The 13223-nt window shown below is 54.0% G+C and overlaps 5 protein-coding genes across 5 annotated transcripts; 2 read left to right on the plus strand and 3 right to left on the minus strand.

Moving 5' to 3' along the window:
* Nucleotides 1-85: 85 nt before the first annotated feature.
* On the minus strand, nucleotides 86-1584 carry PG998_002520 (uncharacterized protein; the record flags this gene model as incomplete). Its single annotated transcript, XM_066869338.1, has 2 exons — nucleotides 86-805; nucleotides 877-1584. Coding segments are annotated over 2 exons (1428 nt in total), but the record flags the coding sequence as incomplete, so codon positions are not given.
* A 2787-nt stretch (nucleotides 1585-4371) lies between these two features.
* Nucleotides 4372-5841, minus strand: PG998_002521 (cytidylyltransferase; the record flags this gene model as incomplete). Its single annotated transcript, XM_066869339.1, has 3 exons — nucleotides 4372-4725; nucleotides 4783-5554; nucleotides 5627-5841. 3 exons carry the CDS (start codon nucleotides 5839-5841, stop codon nucleotides 4372-4374), a joined length of 1341 nt encoding a protein of 446 aa, XP_066737754.1.
* Nucleotides 5842-6364: 523 nt separating this feature from the next.
* On the plus strand, nucleotides 6365-7393 carry PG998_002522 (phytanoyl- dioxygenase protein; the record flags this gene model as incomplete). Its single annotated transcript, XM_066869340.1, has 1 exon — nucleotides 6365-7393. One exon carries the CDS (start codon nucleotides 6365-6367, stop codon nucleotides 7391-7393), a length of 1029 nt encoding a protein of 342 aa, XP_066737755.1.
* A 2814-nt stretch (nucleotides 7394-10207) lies between these two features.
* On the plus strand, nucleotides 10208-11590 carry PG998_002523 (ATP-grasp domain-containing protein; the record flags this gene model as incomplete). The annotated part of the gene is made up of 1 exon (XM_066869341.1): nucleotides 10208-11590. One exon carries the CDS (start codon nucleotides 10208-10210, stop codon nucleotides 11588-11590), a length of 1383 nt encoding a protein of 460 aa, XP_066737756.1.
* A 378-nt stretch (nucleotides 11591-11968) lies between these two features.
* Nucleotides 11969-12867, minus strand: PG998_002524 (Glutathione S-transferase domain-containing protein; the record flags this gene model as incomplete). Its single annotated transcript, XM_066869342.1, has 3 exons — nucleotides 11969-12196; nucleotides 12298-12737; nucleotides 12810-12867. 3 exons carry the CDS (start codon nucleotides 12865-12867, stop codon nucleotides 11969-11971), a joined length of 726 nt encoding a protein of 241 aa, XP_066737757.1.
* Between the last annotated feature and the right edge of the window lie 356 nt (nucleotides 12868-13223).

Here is a 13223-nt window from a genome sequence, read left to right on the forward strand (position 1 = left end):
TCGTACCCCCTGCTTCACGAAGCAATGCGCCATTGACCTATTCGAGCCCCAATTTGATCAACCCAACCGTGTCCCCTACCAAGTCCTAGTCCCTCGCCGCGGCTTGGAGAGGATCTGTGTCTTCCACGCCCGATTTCACTCCGTGGTATCTTGTTCTCCTCATAATGCCCTCAACCGGGCCTAACAGTCTGGCGAAAGCACTCTTGCCCAGCGTAGCCACCTTCACATCATCCGTGGAACTGATGACGCTTGCGGCCCGGGGCGCGTCATTAAGCAGCGCCAGCTCGCCGAAGTAGTCGCCCTTCTTGTAATGTTTGACATGGTTCCTTTGGCCGTTCTGGTCAAGGTAGGCGTCGCACTCTCCCTGCTCCAAAAGGTAGAATGACGTTCCAATGTCGCCTTGTTGTATGATCACATGGCCCGGTGGGAACTTTTGCGTCTCCAACGCATCGGCAATCTTGGAGCGTTCATAGGGTGTGAGGCTTTTGAGGAGCGGCACCTCCTCCAGGAAGTTCTCGTACATCCGGCGGCGCGCAAATGTAGATTCCATTAAGATCCTGCGGAACGTGACGCGGTCAAGCGCCCAGAGATTGCAGCCGGACTCGGCCGACATTACGGTCGCAGCACGTGGTGCATTGTACATGAGCGCGAGCTCACCAAATGAGCCTCCAGACTGAATGGTACCGACTTTGTCTCCCAGGCCATCGGGGCCCGGCTGTAAAGCACCTAATGCGTTGACGTACACATCAAAGCTGCCTTTCTCGACAACGTAGAAATAGTCTCCGGCGTCGCCTTGCGTGATGACCTAGTAATCGATAATGTTAGCAGGCTGATGCAGTCATAGTCACATGTTCGCCAACCAATTGATTTACTAACCTTGATGTCCTTGGCAGGAATTGGCTTCTCAACCAGCGCGCCTAGAATCTGTGCACTCTGCTCGTCGTCCAAATGGTTGAAGAGAAAGTTGCCTGAAATGGCCTTCTTCAGACGCTCCAGTTGGTCGGCTGTTTTAGGGAAGGTGGGAGGCGTCCAGTTGTCATTGACGTCTGCTACCGGTTTGAGTGACTCGGCGGATACTGACGTGCGCCTCCCAAAGTTGTACTGGGCAGGATACGAGTTCGGGTCCGGAGGGCCTCTGTGGGATGACGGAGGTCCATCTGTCGGAGCATCGCCGCCAAAGAGACCACGCGAATGGCCGCTGCCGGCAGTGGAGAGGGAGAAGGAAGGTGTTGAGGGGGATGTGCCCGTGTCGTTCTCGTCCTCCTCAATAATGTTCAGCATCTCGTTGGGTGCGGGTGACACCGATCTAGCCTCCGGCCTTGTGCTGTTACCACCGAACGGATTCGAATTCGCCGCGAAGGGGCTGGTGAAGGTTGCTCCAGACATTTTCATAGGCTCAGGGGTATGCCCGTTTTTCGCCTTCTTCGAAAGGTGGTGTGTGCGCTCGTCTGCAAGGCGTCGGATGAAGTAATCGGAGCAGAATTGTAGGATATCGTTGGGCCTCTCTTGCAGAAGACGTTGCTCAAGCGCCTGCAACTCTCGCTGGTAAGTGGCTGTGTCAGACATAATGTATGATGTATAAGAATCTGTAGAAGGGAATGGCGCAAGATAGCACAAGGCTCTCAGGTAGAGGGTCGAGCGTGTCGCCGAAAGGGGTACACAGTCCCCGCGAAGACAAAGCTTGTGATCAAACGGGACTGGATAGGTTGGAAAAGGGAGAACAAGTGAACAGCGACAGTGACGACGCAGACAATTAGACGAACAAGTGATGCAGTAGTCGCAACTTGGGGGAGAGACGGGGAGAGAGAGAGTAGAGAAAGTGTGAAAGAATAGTTGGGCTAACGGCTCAGGCCTAGTTGCGTTGCTCGAGGCTGGTGGCTCAAGGTAACTTATTATATGACGGTAAAGTAGGGAGAAGAATAGTGGCTAATTGGAAGTTTGGTTCCAGCTGGGGTATGCTGCTACCTGGTGGACTACCGGTTGTGGAGAGTTCAATTGAGTGGACAGCACGCTAATCGGTGGTGCGTGTGCGCTTCATTTAGAACCGAGAGGCCAAGCGGAGATTGAGACAGGCTCTGGAAACGACTGAGGGGATTCAGGGAAGGGCGCAACAGCGTCCAAGTGTTGTTGGTGGTGGTATCTGCTCTGGATATTAAGGTGTGTTGTTGGGAGGGAGTTGAGGCAGAAGCCAGAGAAGTGATCCGCATCAGGTTTCAAGATAGCGAACTGCACTAGCGACCACCGGCGGAATTGGGGGACAAAGGTAGGGGGCAGAGACAGGATGGAACGAACAGCCGGGACTTGCCAGTAGATTGAACTTGCCAACGTACCTTTCTCGAATTGCTTTTAGAAGTGACAAAATGTGTGAATGCTGACAACAGCTGTGGCGATCCAATGGTTGGAAGAGAGAATTGTGAGTCAAGCGATAGCAGGGGAGGCTTCAGACAAGACAAGTCAGATACATGTCAATTGCATAGACTCAGTTGAGTGAGGTTCGTTGAAGATGGAGAGGGAGATGCGTCACTTACTCCGCAATCCACAGAGTTTGGCGCAGGCAACAACTAGCTGATGTTTATTTCGAGCAAGCGGCAGAGACACTGATTCGTGCTTCTTTCTGCCTTTTTTTTCCCCTTTCAATGCGTCGGGTTTCTGTTGCTAGCCGTCGGGGGAGGCAGCTGATTGAGGGGGATGGCGGCGCGGTAGGCGGGAGGGGTAGAGGATTGACGAAGATCCGTCTTGGTATTTCCAGGTGAAACCCGGGAGCGCGAGATGACGGATCGAATATATGATAGGTGTAGAAGAACTTGCTACCTGGAAAACTAGCAGCAAAGGATAGGTGGTTGGAATGGTGAGATTTGTTCTTTTAGGAGATGGGGGAGGGGGAAGAGCGTCAAAGAGAAAGCAGATCGATGAATGGCTGCCCTTTTTTTTGCTATTGTTTGTTCTTTGATGCAATGCAATGCAGGTTTGGTTTGCAGGTGGCTCACTCAAGCTCTCATCCTACCTATCAAACGTACGTACTCAAGTCACGTTCTGCCTCGCCTCTCCCATCTTCTTCCTGGGCCTTGGGGGCTTCAATTCCTGTATTTCCAACGAGGCCAAAAGGCAGCAGGCACCATCAACCTTCCACCACCACACGCCCCTACCTAGCCTTGGAGATCCAGACGCCAATGATGGCGACCGGCGGGCATCTGCGTGTGTACAACGTAGTGTGTCGTGATGGTGGTGGGGCAGAAGCGACTTGCTGCTGTATTGACGTATTCGCAAGCCAATCACTTCATCCTTCAGCCAGCCAGCTCTGCATTCCGAACTCACTTCCCCTCCTTCAAATGCCGCTTCCAAGCTTCGATCCGGACTTCTTCACGTCTTCTAGAACAAATCCACTGCACCCGTCCAGGCGCACAGACCAACAGCCCTGAGTTCCGGCGCGATGCTTGCTTAGTAGGTCGTTCTTACTAAAACAGGAGGACCCCTGGTGGCAAACGTTTGTGCATAACAAAGCAGAGCTGGCAAAGAGCCCCTTTCAAGCTTTGTCGTCGCCCGATGCGCTCTGACGATTTCAGCGTCGGATTAATTGATTGGCAATGACAACGCAGCAGCCAACGAGGCAAATTTCGCTAAGAAGAATGAATGATTCGTATTTTTCACGGAGTCCTCGGTTCCCTGGCGGCGCATTGCCCTACTGTCCGGAAGGCATCCTGTGAATGCCGGTGAATTGCATCTCTATCTGTGGTGAGCTGATCTGCATCAAGCTGTGTAGGCCATGGCCCAAGCTCCTTCCAGGGTAGGTAGCACTCGGGAAATGCACTGAGCGCCTGCGAGCCCATGCTTTCGGGCTGGCCTAGCCTGCCTAGCCTGCTAGCTGCAAGTTGACGTTGATCTTAGAATCCCTGGAAGCTCTGGAATTCCTGGGCTGGTTGAACCACCGTTCTCTAGCTGCAAGGACTATTTTCTAATATATTGAACAAAGAAAATGATTCAATCAGAACGGTTCCGGAAATCCGCGTAATAAACTGTCATTCGACTCGAACATGTGACCATCTCGAGAGGAAAAAATTAAATATAAAGATCATATGGTGAAGCCCAATAGAATAGCTGATTTGTTCTTCAGGCTCCAAAGTGGATTCGCTCAATCAGATTGCGTAATTTCATCCTTTAAAGTATGCGTCCCAACCACGGAGAAGCCGGTAAATGCACCCAACAGCACGGATAGTTAAGGGGGACTAGGCAGAACCTCCGGGGTATTTTGTTCTATTATTGGTTGAAAGGCTGATCGGATCTAATATGTATACTTGCAGCCATGTGATCCTGTTGAAGGGTCCTCACATCATCGTCGGGGCCTCCGACTGCCACTGCTATGGTGCTCTACTTTCATGACTGAGTCATCTTTTCTTCCTTGAGTCGCTGCTCCTCCTCCAATATCTCCCGTTGCCTTGCAGCATCCTCGACCGTGGCCTTCATGCCCTTCTTTCTCTGTCGCTCTTCGTACAAGGCGCGACTTTCCATGATGCGCTGAACAATAGTTCCTGCGTTCACACCCTGGAAGAGATGCTGGGAGATCTCCTGGAAGATGCCCATCTGCTTGGGAGCTTCGTAGGGGTCATATGATAAGGGCATGAAGGATGTTGGTCCATGGTAAACAGCATCGGGTGTCCCCCATGGGGATGTGGTAAGGTAGGCCTTGGTAGGCGCAAAAGGAGCACCATAAATGACCGCATTGACATGCTGAGGTCCATAGGTTAGCAATACAACGGCTTTATCACACAGAGCTATTAAACATACCCGGCATTGTAAGACACATAAGCTCCGCTCGTATATGTTCATGATGGGGTAGTTAACCCCTTTCCACTGGTTAATGACCTCGTCATCGTGAACTCCTGCTACCAAGAACACTGGGCCATAGTCGGCGCCTTTGCCTTTGCGCTCATCAACAGCTTGTTGGTCGTACCATCCCTGGTTCCGGGCTAGGGTCTCCTCAGCCTCCACAACGAGGCGGAGGAACTCGATGTGTCCACTAGAAAACAAGTCGAAGCCACCGTCAACGTACACCACTCGCTGTCCTGGCAGAGGCCCGGTTCCTTTCAGGAACTGACGGAAGGATCCCTCCTCATCCTCCCCGGCCTCGGCTTTGGCGGCCTGAGAGGCGGACCAGAACCAGACATCGGCGCCAGGGTTCTTACCCGATGCGTCGGTAGCGTACTGCTGAATGCGCTTGGACATGGCATCGCCTTCGGCCTTTCTCTCGGATTCGGTTCCGTGACCTTCGTCTCCGGCAAGAACCTTCTCCAATGACTTGATGAAATGCGTTCTGGTGCAGAGTAGCATCCGGCCTACCAGGTCGGTGGTAGAGATACTCGGGGTTCTCTTAACAACCTTGAATCGCCCAGCCGTCTTCACAAACCGGTAGCAGTCTTCGCCGCTGCTGTCCGAAGTGATATCATCGCCATGGACCACATATTTGCAACCGAAATGGCTGATGAAGTCCAATTGGGTGACGTAGGGCGCATGCGAAACAGACTTCGTGACCCAGCGACAGGCATCGACTGCGGCTAGTCTTGAGAGTACAAAAATCACGGGTCATCAGTAACAGCATTGACGGGGAGTTGTGAGTGAGAAGCTGCCCTACCGTTCCTGCAAAGTCATGACCGTGGGTCCTTTGTTCTCGAGGATGTCCTCGTCCGAGTGGACACCAACGTACAATTCGGTGCCAAGCTGCCGGGCTTGCAGCATAGCACCCGCGTGGCCGTGGTGGAAGAAATCCCAACAGCCATCGACCCATATGCGGTCGTCCAAGATCTCAGGGGCTGGGGGTCCAGCGAGGACCTCTTCGGTTGACGCCATGATGCTTGCTGTCAAGGTTTGCACGAGCGACGGGCGTTCGTGCTGCTAAAGATGAAATTACGGTCGTTCGGTAATGGGAAAATTCCTATAGGCTGTCTAAGATATTGAATGAACATAGAAACAGAATCAAACGGCTTGACCGACAACGAAATGAAGCAAGTTGTATTAGGAAGCAGTGTGATGTGGCACATGATTGGCACTGTGCCACCACGCGCGGAAGGGGCAATCCGAACACAGTTTGCTGCATGTCGCATACGTTGTACAGACAGGAAAGTACAAGGGGCGAGAGACGTACCCCTCAGTGGAGAAACGACCTTGTCTTGCAGTCGACTTGACATTAACCGCCTGCCCCGCGCGCAACCGAACCCGAAAGTGAACAGACGAACACTTGATACCATACGGCGTGCAGATTTCGCTCATTTCCTCAGATATCCCTGGACCAATGCAAGACGATCTCCTTTTCGGCGGTGTTTCGCGCTTTTCCGACAGACCTCCCCAAGAAGCACCACCCCCGGATACCCCCATGACGGCACCACCACCAACTACCACAGTGGAGGACAGCCCCCACGGGCCCTACGGCGGCCTGAAGCCGTCACAAATCGAGGCCTTCCACCGTGACGGCTATGTGATCGTGCGGGGGGCCCTGCCGCCGACGACGGTCAAGGCGCTGCTGGACGAGACGCACACGCTGCTCGAGGACTTCTCGCTGGCCGACCACCCGATGACCAAGTTCAGCACGGGCGAGCGGAGCGCCCACGTCGGCGACGACTACTTCCTCGACTCGGGCGACAAGGTCCGCTTCTTCTTCGAGGAGGACGCCTTCAGCCCCGAGACGGGCGAGCTCACCAAGCCCAAGGCCCGCGCCATCAACAAGATCGGCCACTACCTCCACGCCCTCTCCCCACCCTTCGCGGCCCTGCTGGACCCCGTCTACAACCCAGACCTGCTGGGCGCTGGTACCACGGGCGGCTCCGTCGAGGCCGGCCGCAAAGAGTCGCACCCCGCCGCCGCCGCCCGCGCGTTGGGCTTCAAGGACCCCCGCGTGCTGCAGAGCATGGTCATCTGCAAGCAGCCCGAGATCGGCGGCGCCGTGCCGCCGCACCAGGACAGCACCTTCCTCTACACGGACCCACCAAGCGCCGTGGGCTTCTGGTATGCTCTCGAGGACGCAACGCCCGAGAACGGCTGTCTGAGCTTCCTACCCGGCAGCCACCGATGGGCGCCAGTGAAGCAGCGCTTCGTGCGAGACGCTGAGGGCAAGGGCACGACGTTCGCGGACAACCAGGGTCCTCAATTCCCCAACGCGGAGGAGTATGGCGAGGGCCTCCAGGGCGGAGCCAAGGAGACTGACGAGTACGTCATGGGCGAGGTCAAGGCCGGCGACCTGGTGTTGATACACGGCAACCTGCTGCACAAGAGCGAGAAGAACCTGAGTCAGAAGGGCCGCATCATCTACACCTTCCACGTGATAGAGGGCGAGGGCACCAAGTACGACGAGAGAAATTGGCTGCAGCCCCCGGCAGATGGTTTCACGAAGTTGTATAGAGATTGATGATTGTTCAGTTACTTTAGCCTGCCTGTATTGTTTTGGTCGGACGATGTATATAATACACAATGATGAATGATGATCCCCTTGGAGCCAATTCGCGTAGAGTAGAATGGAAATGATTGCATTGCGTAGTGTGAGCTATATATTGTCCTTAGTGGCGACCTATCATCCGAGTAACTGGCAAGGGGGCCGTTTGCGAAGAACTAGTCTGCTGAGCATCTTGTGTGACGGCATGTAAATTTACCACATCTACTCTCTGGGCTGCAGATGCCATTTCACATTCAACATCATCGAATTTATCACATTCCAACATTGTTCAAAGACTAGAATGCTTCGCTGGCAGCCTTGGCAGGCCAATTGTCCAGCATAAGAACCCAGGAGTGACAACACCCCCGAATGTTCTCTCGAATATAATAGCAGTCTCCAAGGAAAGTTCGAAGCTAGTTCAGCCCAGATTCAGAGGTGGGCTCGAAACTATGCCAGTAATAATCTCAGCATCTTAAGTAGGGATCAAGAATATCGCTAACATGTTGTTGCCCATAGAGGGACCCGCGGCCCCGTTGTCCGGTCTGCATCTTACGAGACGAGACAACGACGTTCCCAGGAAAGAACTGTACAAGCCTGTGAGGCATATCCTACATTTGCCACGATTTTGAAGCTAAGGTGAAAGCAATTGCGAATATGGCCTGTTCATATTTCCTAAACCAAGTCATTATCTGCCTGTTCCTCTCTGTGTGTGTTCGCTGGATGTTTATGCGTGTGCTTAACTGGAAGCGGCGAAGGTCTGTGAATATCACCATGACAGATTTTGGGCAAGAAATGTTTCCTAACCTTTGCTTCCTGCATATACCCATACATCCCAACAACAAGAAGATTTTCTGCCCCAAGGTCCTTCGCAATGTATGTGCTGGCTGTTGCCGCCTTTCGGGGGGTTGGTGACTATGTATTATGGTTTCCACGAAATGAACTGGGATGATAACCGCTATTGCGACCCAGGCATTTCTTCAGGTCTGTCTTGGCCTTCTAGGGAGCGGTGGTGCAGAGGAGTCCTAGGGCTCTGCCATGGGGAAGGCGGTCGAGCTCTCGTCTCTATATTTCGTCTTCTTCCCTTCTTCTTCTGCATCCTATAGACTTGCTCCAGGTGTGACCCGAACCTCAGGTTGTACCCACAGCTGTTTGGTTATTTAGTTCAGTGTAAAATGCGCAAGTCTGATTTGCGAGGTTATGTTCGCGCCTGTTGCTGTTGTATTTTTTGCAGTCCATCCAGCAGTTTATTAACATGCTAGCGGACCTGACACGCCAGCATCTCAACCGATCCAAGGACCATATTTGGATTTCAGAAATTAATACAAACAAGTCTACTCCTGGTTACGTGTAAGGCGCGTTTTCTCAATTTTGCCTCTAGAACAGGACCATCCCAGTTTGTGACCTTCCTCTATCTAGACTGGTGAAGTTGGCAAATATTACACTTGAAACAGCTCCGACTGTAAAAATGCACTGAATTATTAGAACTCAAACGCAGCATGCAATTGAGGTAGTTTTACATTTTATGGGCTGAATTTCATGATATGTCGACCCTCGAGGCAACGAAAAGGGGGCCCCTATCTCGATGATACCACCACCGCCCATCATCATCAACCACACCACTTGATGGGAGTTATTTGACCAAGCCGAACAGCCTGATAAGTAGATCAATATTATGCAAGAGTTCATCGGTAAGCGGGAGCGAATCGCAGGTTGCGCGTCGAGTCTGATCGCCTATCGTGCAGTTCGGCCTAATTGCATATGCAAGTTACCCCCTGTGAACCGTGACCCAACATGCATATAGCCCCCGTATCTACCAAGTTACCAGTCACACCCAAGATGCTCCGGTCACAAACTTAGGGAAACAGTCTGCGAGAGGATACATACGAGCAACTAGATTGTCAATATTTCTATGGAGCCCAGCGACGTAGTATCAATAGTTGGGCTAACACTAGAACCAACGTATGAACTAGCATAAGAGATGATTCGAATCGCATGGTCTCCATTCTGAGATGTGATCAGTAAGGCTCTGTGTGTGTGCCCTGCACGGTTCCTTTCGGGAGAGGCGTTCGATAAACCCTTACATAAGTATCTATCTACCCTGAGACGATATTCGGAGAGTGGGATGACATGGGAAATGGACCCTGAGTGTATACGTTTTACTTGAGCCAACCCCCCGGTCATGTAGATCTCCATCGTAAACCCGGTTCCCACGCCGCATTAGGCAACCAACTTATAATCCATGAATCGACCCCAGCACACGCGGCCCAATCAGGGGCCGGTCCTTTGTTGGGGTTGAGCCATGCTGTAGAAAGAGCGGCAACAGTTTGCGAACCCAGGCATCGGACCGCGCTGCTGGGATTTCACGGACCGGTCAACGGCTAGAGAACATCCATCATCTTCTCATTTCGGGCACCGGGCGTCTCCAGCTAGCAGCAACAACAACACCAACCAATGTTGACCTAAGGTAAAACACCGGAGACGTTGGGTCTTGTCTTCGAGGCTTCACCGACATTTATCACGCTATCTGACGTGATGTAAGCGAGTCCGGGTCATGTGAGGAGAACTGACGTACTGTCATGTCAGCCTCAGGCAGGATGACCACGAAAGCATCATGGTGGCACAGGTTGGTAAAGAGGATCCAGTTGGTTCCAGCGAGGCATGATTCCATAACGCAAGGAGGAAAGAGTTCACAGCATATTCTTAACTGAAAGCGACGCGGAGATACTTGCCATAGACCTTAATATTCACTACACCTTCTAATTCCACGTGTAACCATCGCCATACCACGCCATGATCATTCCGAAGCTACCCACTGTCCACTTGGACACGACGCTGGCGGACCTGTACCGCGAGAATGGCATCACTGGGTCTTTCATCGTGACTATGTACTGCGTCTTTGGACACATGGATCTGCATGCAAGTTTCCCACGGGAGCTCGTCTGGCCCGAAGACGAGGAGCCAGTGCCCTATTCCGATGACCCAGCGGAGCAGGACCGTCTGAGAAAGGTAATCTTGGGACTCAAGCCGCTGCGGCGGGCTTGGGGGCTCGGCAACATGGAGGTCCTCTTCTTCGGGCCCAACATCACGGCCAAGGGTGCGAGGGCAGCGCTTTCACAGTTGCCCCTAAACCAGCGGCACATACCCCGGATGGTAGATCTCAACAAAGGCCTTGTATCCGAGCAGCTTCGAGGCATGACTACGACAACAGTTGGAGAGAGGAAAAAGAAGCTGCTCTTCTGGAGACCCCAGGGCTGGATGAAAGAACAAGACTGCCTCATCGATCCGCAAGAGGCCTACGACATCAACTCCAAGAAATACCTTGTGACGTCGAATATGCGCACGCCACCTTCCATCATTGTGGATTTGCAAACTGCAGACCTTTCATCATCGTCATCATCATCACTGTTCCACACCCGGACCGTCCCCTTTGTAGTCAAGCTCTGCCGGGCGGGCTGTGGCTTCGGGACCTACCTGGTGCGGAGCGAGGAGGAAAGGCACGCCACGCTCTCCGCGCTCGCGAGATACCAGCGCCAAGGCGTCGGCGAGGTCCTCGTGTCGGACTACGTGGACCTGGTCGAGGACCTCGCGGTGCACTTCGTCGTGGGCGCGCCCGGAACGACACACGACCGTACCAACCCCCTGATCCTAGGCGTGACGATCCAGACGCTCACCGCGGGAGGAAAATGGGTAGGCGGGCATATCGACTACAGCGCCCAGTCCCGGCTACACGCCTACGTGCGGGAGACGCTACGGGACACGACGCGGAAGCTGCCCGCGAGCTTCGTGGGCTGGGCGGGCATCGACATCGTCACCGACAAACGGGGCCGGCAGTTCGTCGTAGACCTCAACGCGCGGTTCACGGGGTCCATGCCCATCTGCTTCATGTCGGGCCACTTCTGGAAGCGGCGCGGGCTTCCCCTGGCCCAGTTCGCTGCGTTCGAGTACGAGGCGTGCCACGTGGACGACATCTACGAGCGGTTGGATTCCCTGGTCCAGAGCGGTGCGATCGTCGTCACCGCCACGGCGACCATCAGGGAAGGTCGCGAGGGCTCACACATGGCGGACATCGTGTGGGGTGGTCGAGATCAGGGGGACCTGGCCCGCGTGGAGAGGGAGATACGGGATAGGCTGGGGAAGAAGCCCGAGATTCCACTTCCCGAGGTGGCCGAGTAGATAGATACAAAACGAGGGAAGGGTGAGTGGATATCGTATGGGTCGGTGAAGGAAGCAGGCAGGCAGGCAAGGTGCAGGGTGATGGGGGTAACGGATGTAACGCTGCCGTGGATATCATAGATTGTTAATTGTTAGTAGCAGCAGGACTTCATCGTTATCGAATCACATAGACGCGGCAATATAAGGATGAGCGATCAATTGAACTCTCTTTAACTACTAACCCTCCCTCAAGGTCCCTTACACACAAATGTATGTACTGCATCCCAAGTGTCACACGCGCCCCCGGGTACAGGGAACCAGCCATGCCGAGGTGCAGACAGCTGTTTTGGGAAAGTCCCCAATTCAGATTGGCCACCCAGCAACACCGTTCGAAGAACCTTATTGGGCCAGGCCGGCAGCCTTCCTCATGCGCTCACGCTTAGCGCGCGAGCGGGCGACGTGAACCTGCTCGTCAAAGACGGCGGTGATGCTGGGATGGTTAGAAACTGCGATCGCCCACTTGTGGAAGTTGGGCGCCTTCTCCTCGATCTGGCGGTTCAGGCTCACGGGGTAGACGCCGTGCTTGGACAGCGTGACGGCCCGAATGACGAAGGGGCCCGTGATGACCTGTCAGTAAGTACGTGGTTTAGCCAACAACACTTTAAGGTATGTACGTAAGACGAACACCCTGGCTGGTGTAGTGTGCGCGGTTGGGGGTTTTCACTCACCTCGGCAAGGGTAAGCCGCTGGCTCTTCCCGAAGAAGGGGGCGGCGTCCCCCAATAGCGGCTCGACCTCCCGAACCAATCCCTGCACCGCCTCGCCGACCACCTTCTCCTCGTCGGCCGGGGTGGGGGACTCGAAGAGCCTGAACAGGAGGGTGTGGAACTTGGTCCAGTACGCGTCGGTGAAGAAGGACATGCTGGCGCGGCGGAGGGCCCCCTCCGCAGTGGTGGGGGGCGGGCACAGGTGTGACGGGTACACGTCGACGAGGAACTGGCAGACGATGGCCGATTCAATGACGACCTCGTCGTTCCAGATCAGCACGGGCACCAGTGCTCGGGGGTTGATCTCCAAGAAGGCCGGGGGCCGCGGCCCATCGACGTTGATGATTCTCTCCTCGAAGGGGATCCCCAGCTCGGCCAATGCAACGTTGGCGCGGTTCGCCCCTGGTCACGTCAGGCTATTATTACTACTACAACCGGGACAGGGGGTGATGCGAAGGGGGGGCGGCGACGTACAAGTGCATGTGTGGTTGGTATACAGGATGAGCTTATCGGTACCGGTGGTCGATCCCATCTTGACTTTGGTGCTGTGCTGGTATTTGGCTGTGATTTGTCTGGTTTGTTCAAGTGATGTTGGGGTAAACAGTCAAGTCGCCAATATGGACCGTGATGGTGTCCTGGCCTTTATGCATGTTGGGCTTCCGGTCTGTTGGGTTTAAATATTCTCTTTCATCTGCAGTCATAAGCGAAACCGTCATCAAAGATGAGTCAGCTTGGCTATACTATACGTAGCACGAGGATACGAGTTCCGATTGCGCATTGCATATGCACTTATTCGAATCCCTGTTCTCCCTGCTTCGCATCAGCATACCCTCAGCCAAGCACAGATGCCAAGAGAAACATCCCACTTCCCTGACCGGGGCGACGTGA

This window comes from Apiospora kogelbergensis (genome assembly GCF_038363985.1).
Source record: "Apiospora kogelbergensis strain CBS 113332 chromosome Unknown utg000001l_segment0_segment0, whole genome shotgun sequence".
Classification (NCBI taxonomy): Eukaryota; Fungi; Ascomycota; class Sordariomycetes; order Amphisphaeriales; family Apiosporaceae; genus Apiospora; species Apiospora kogelbergensis.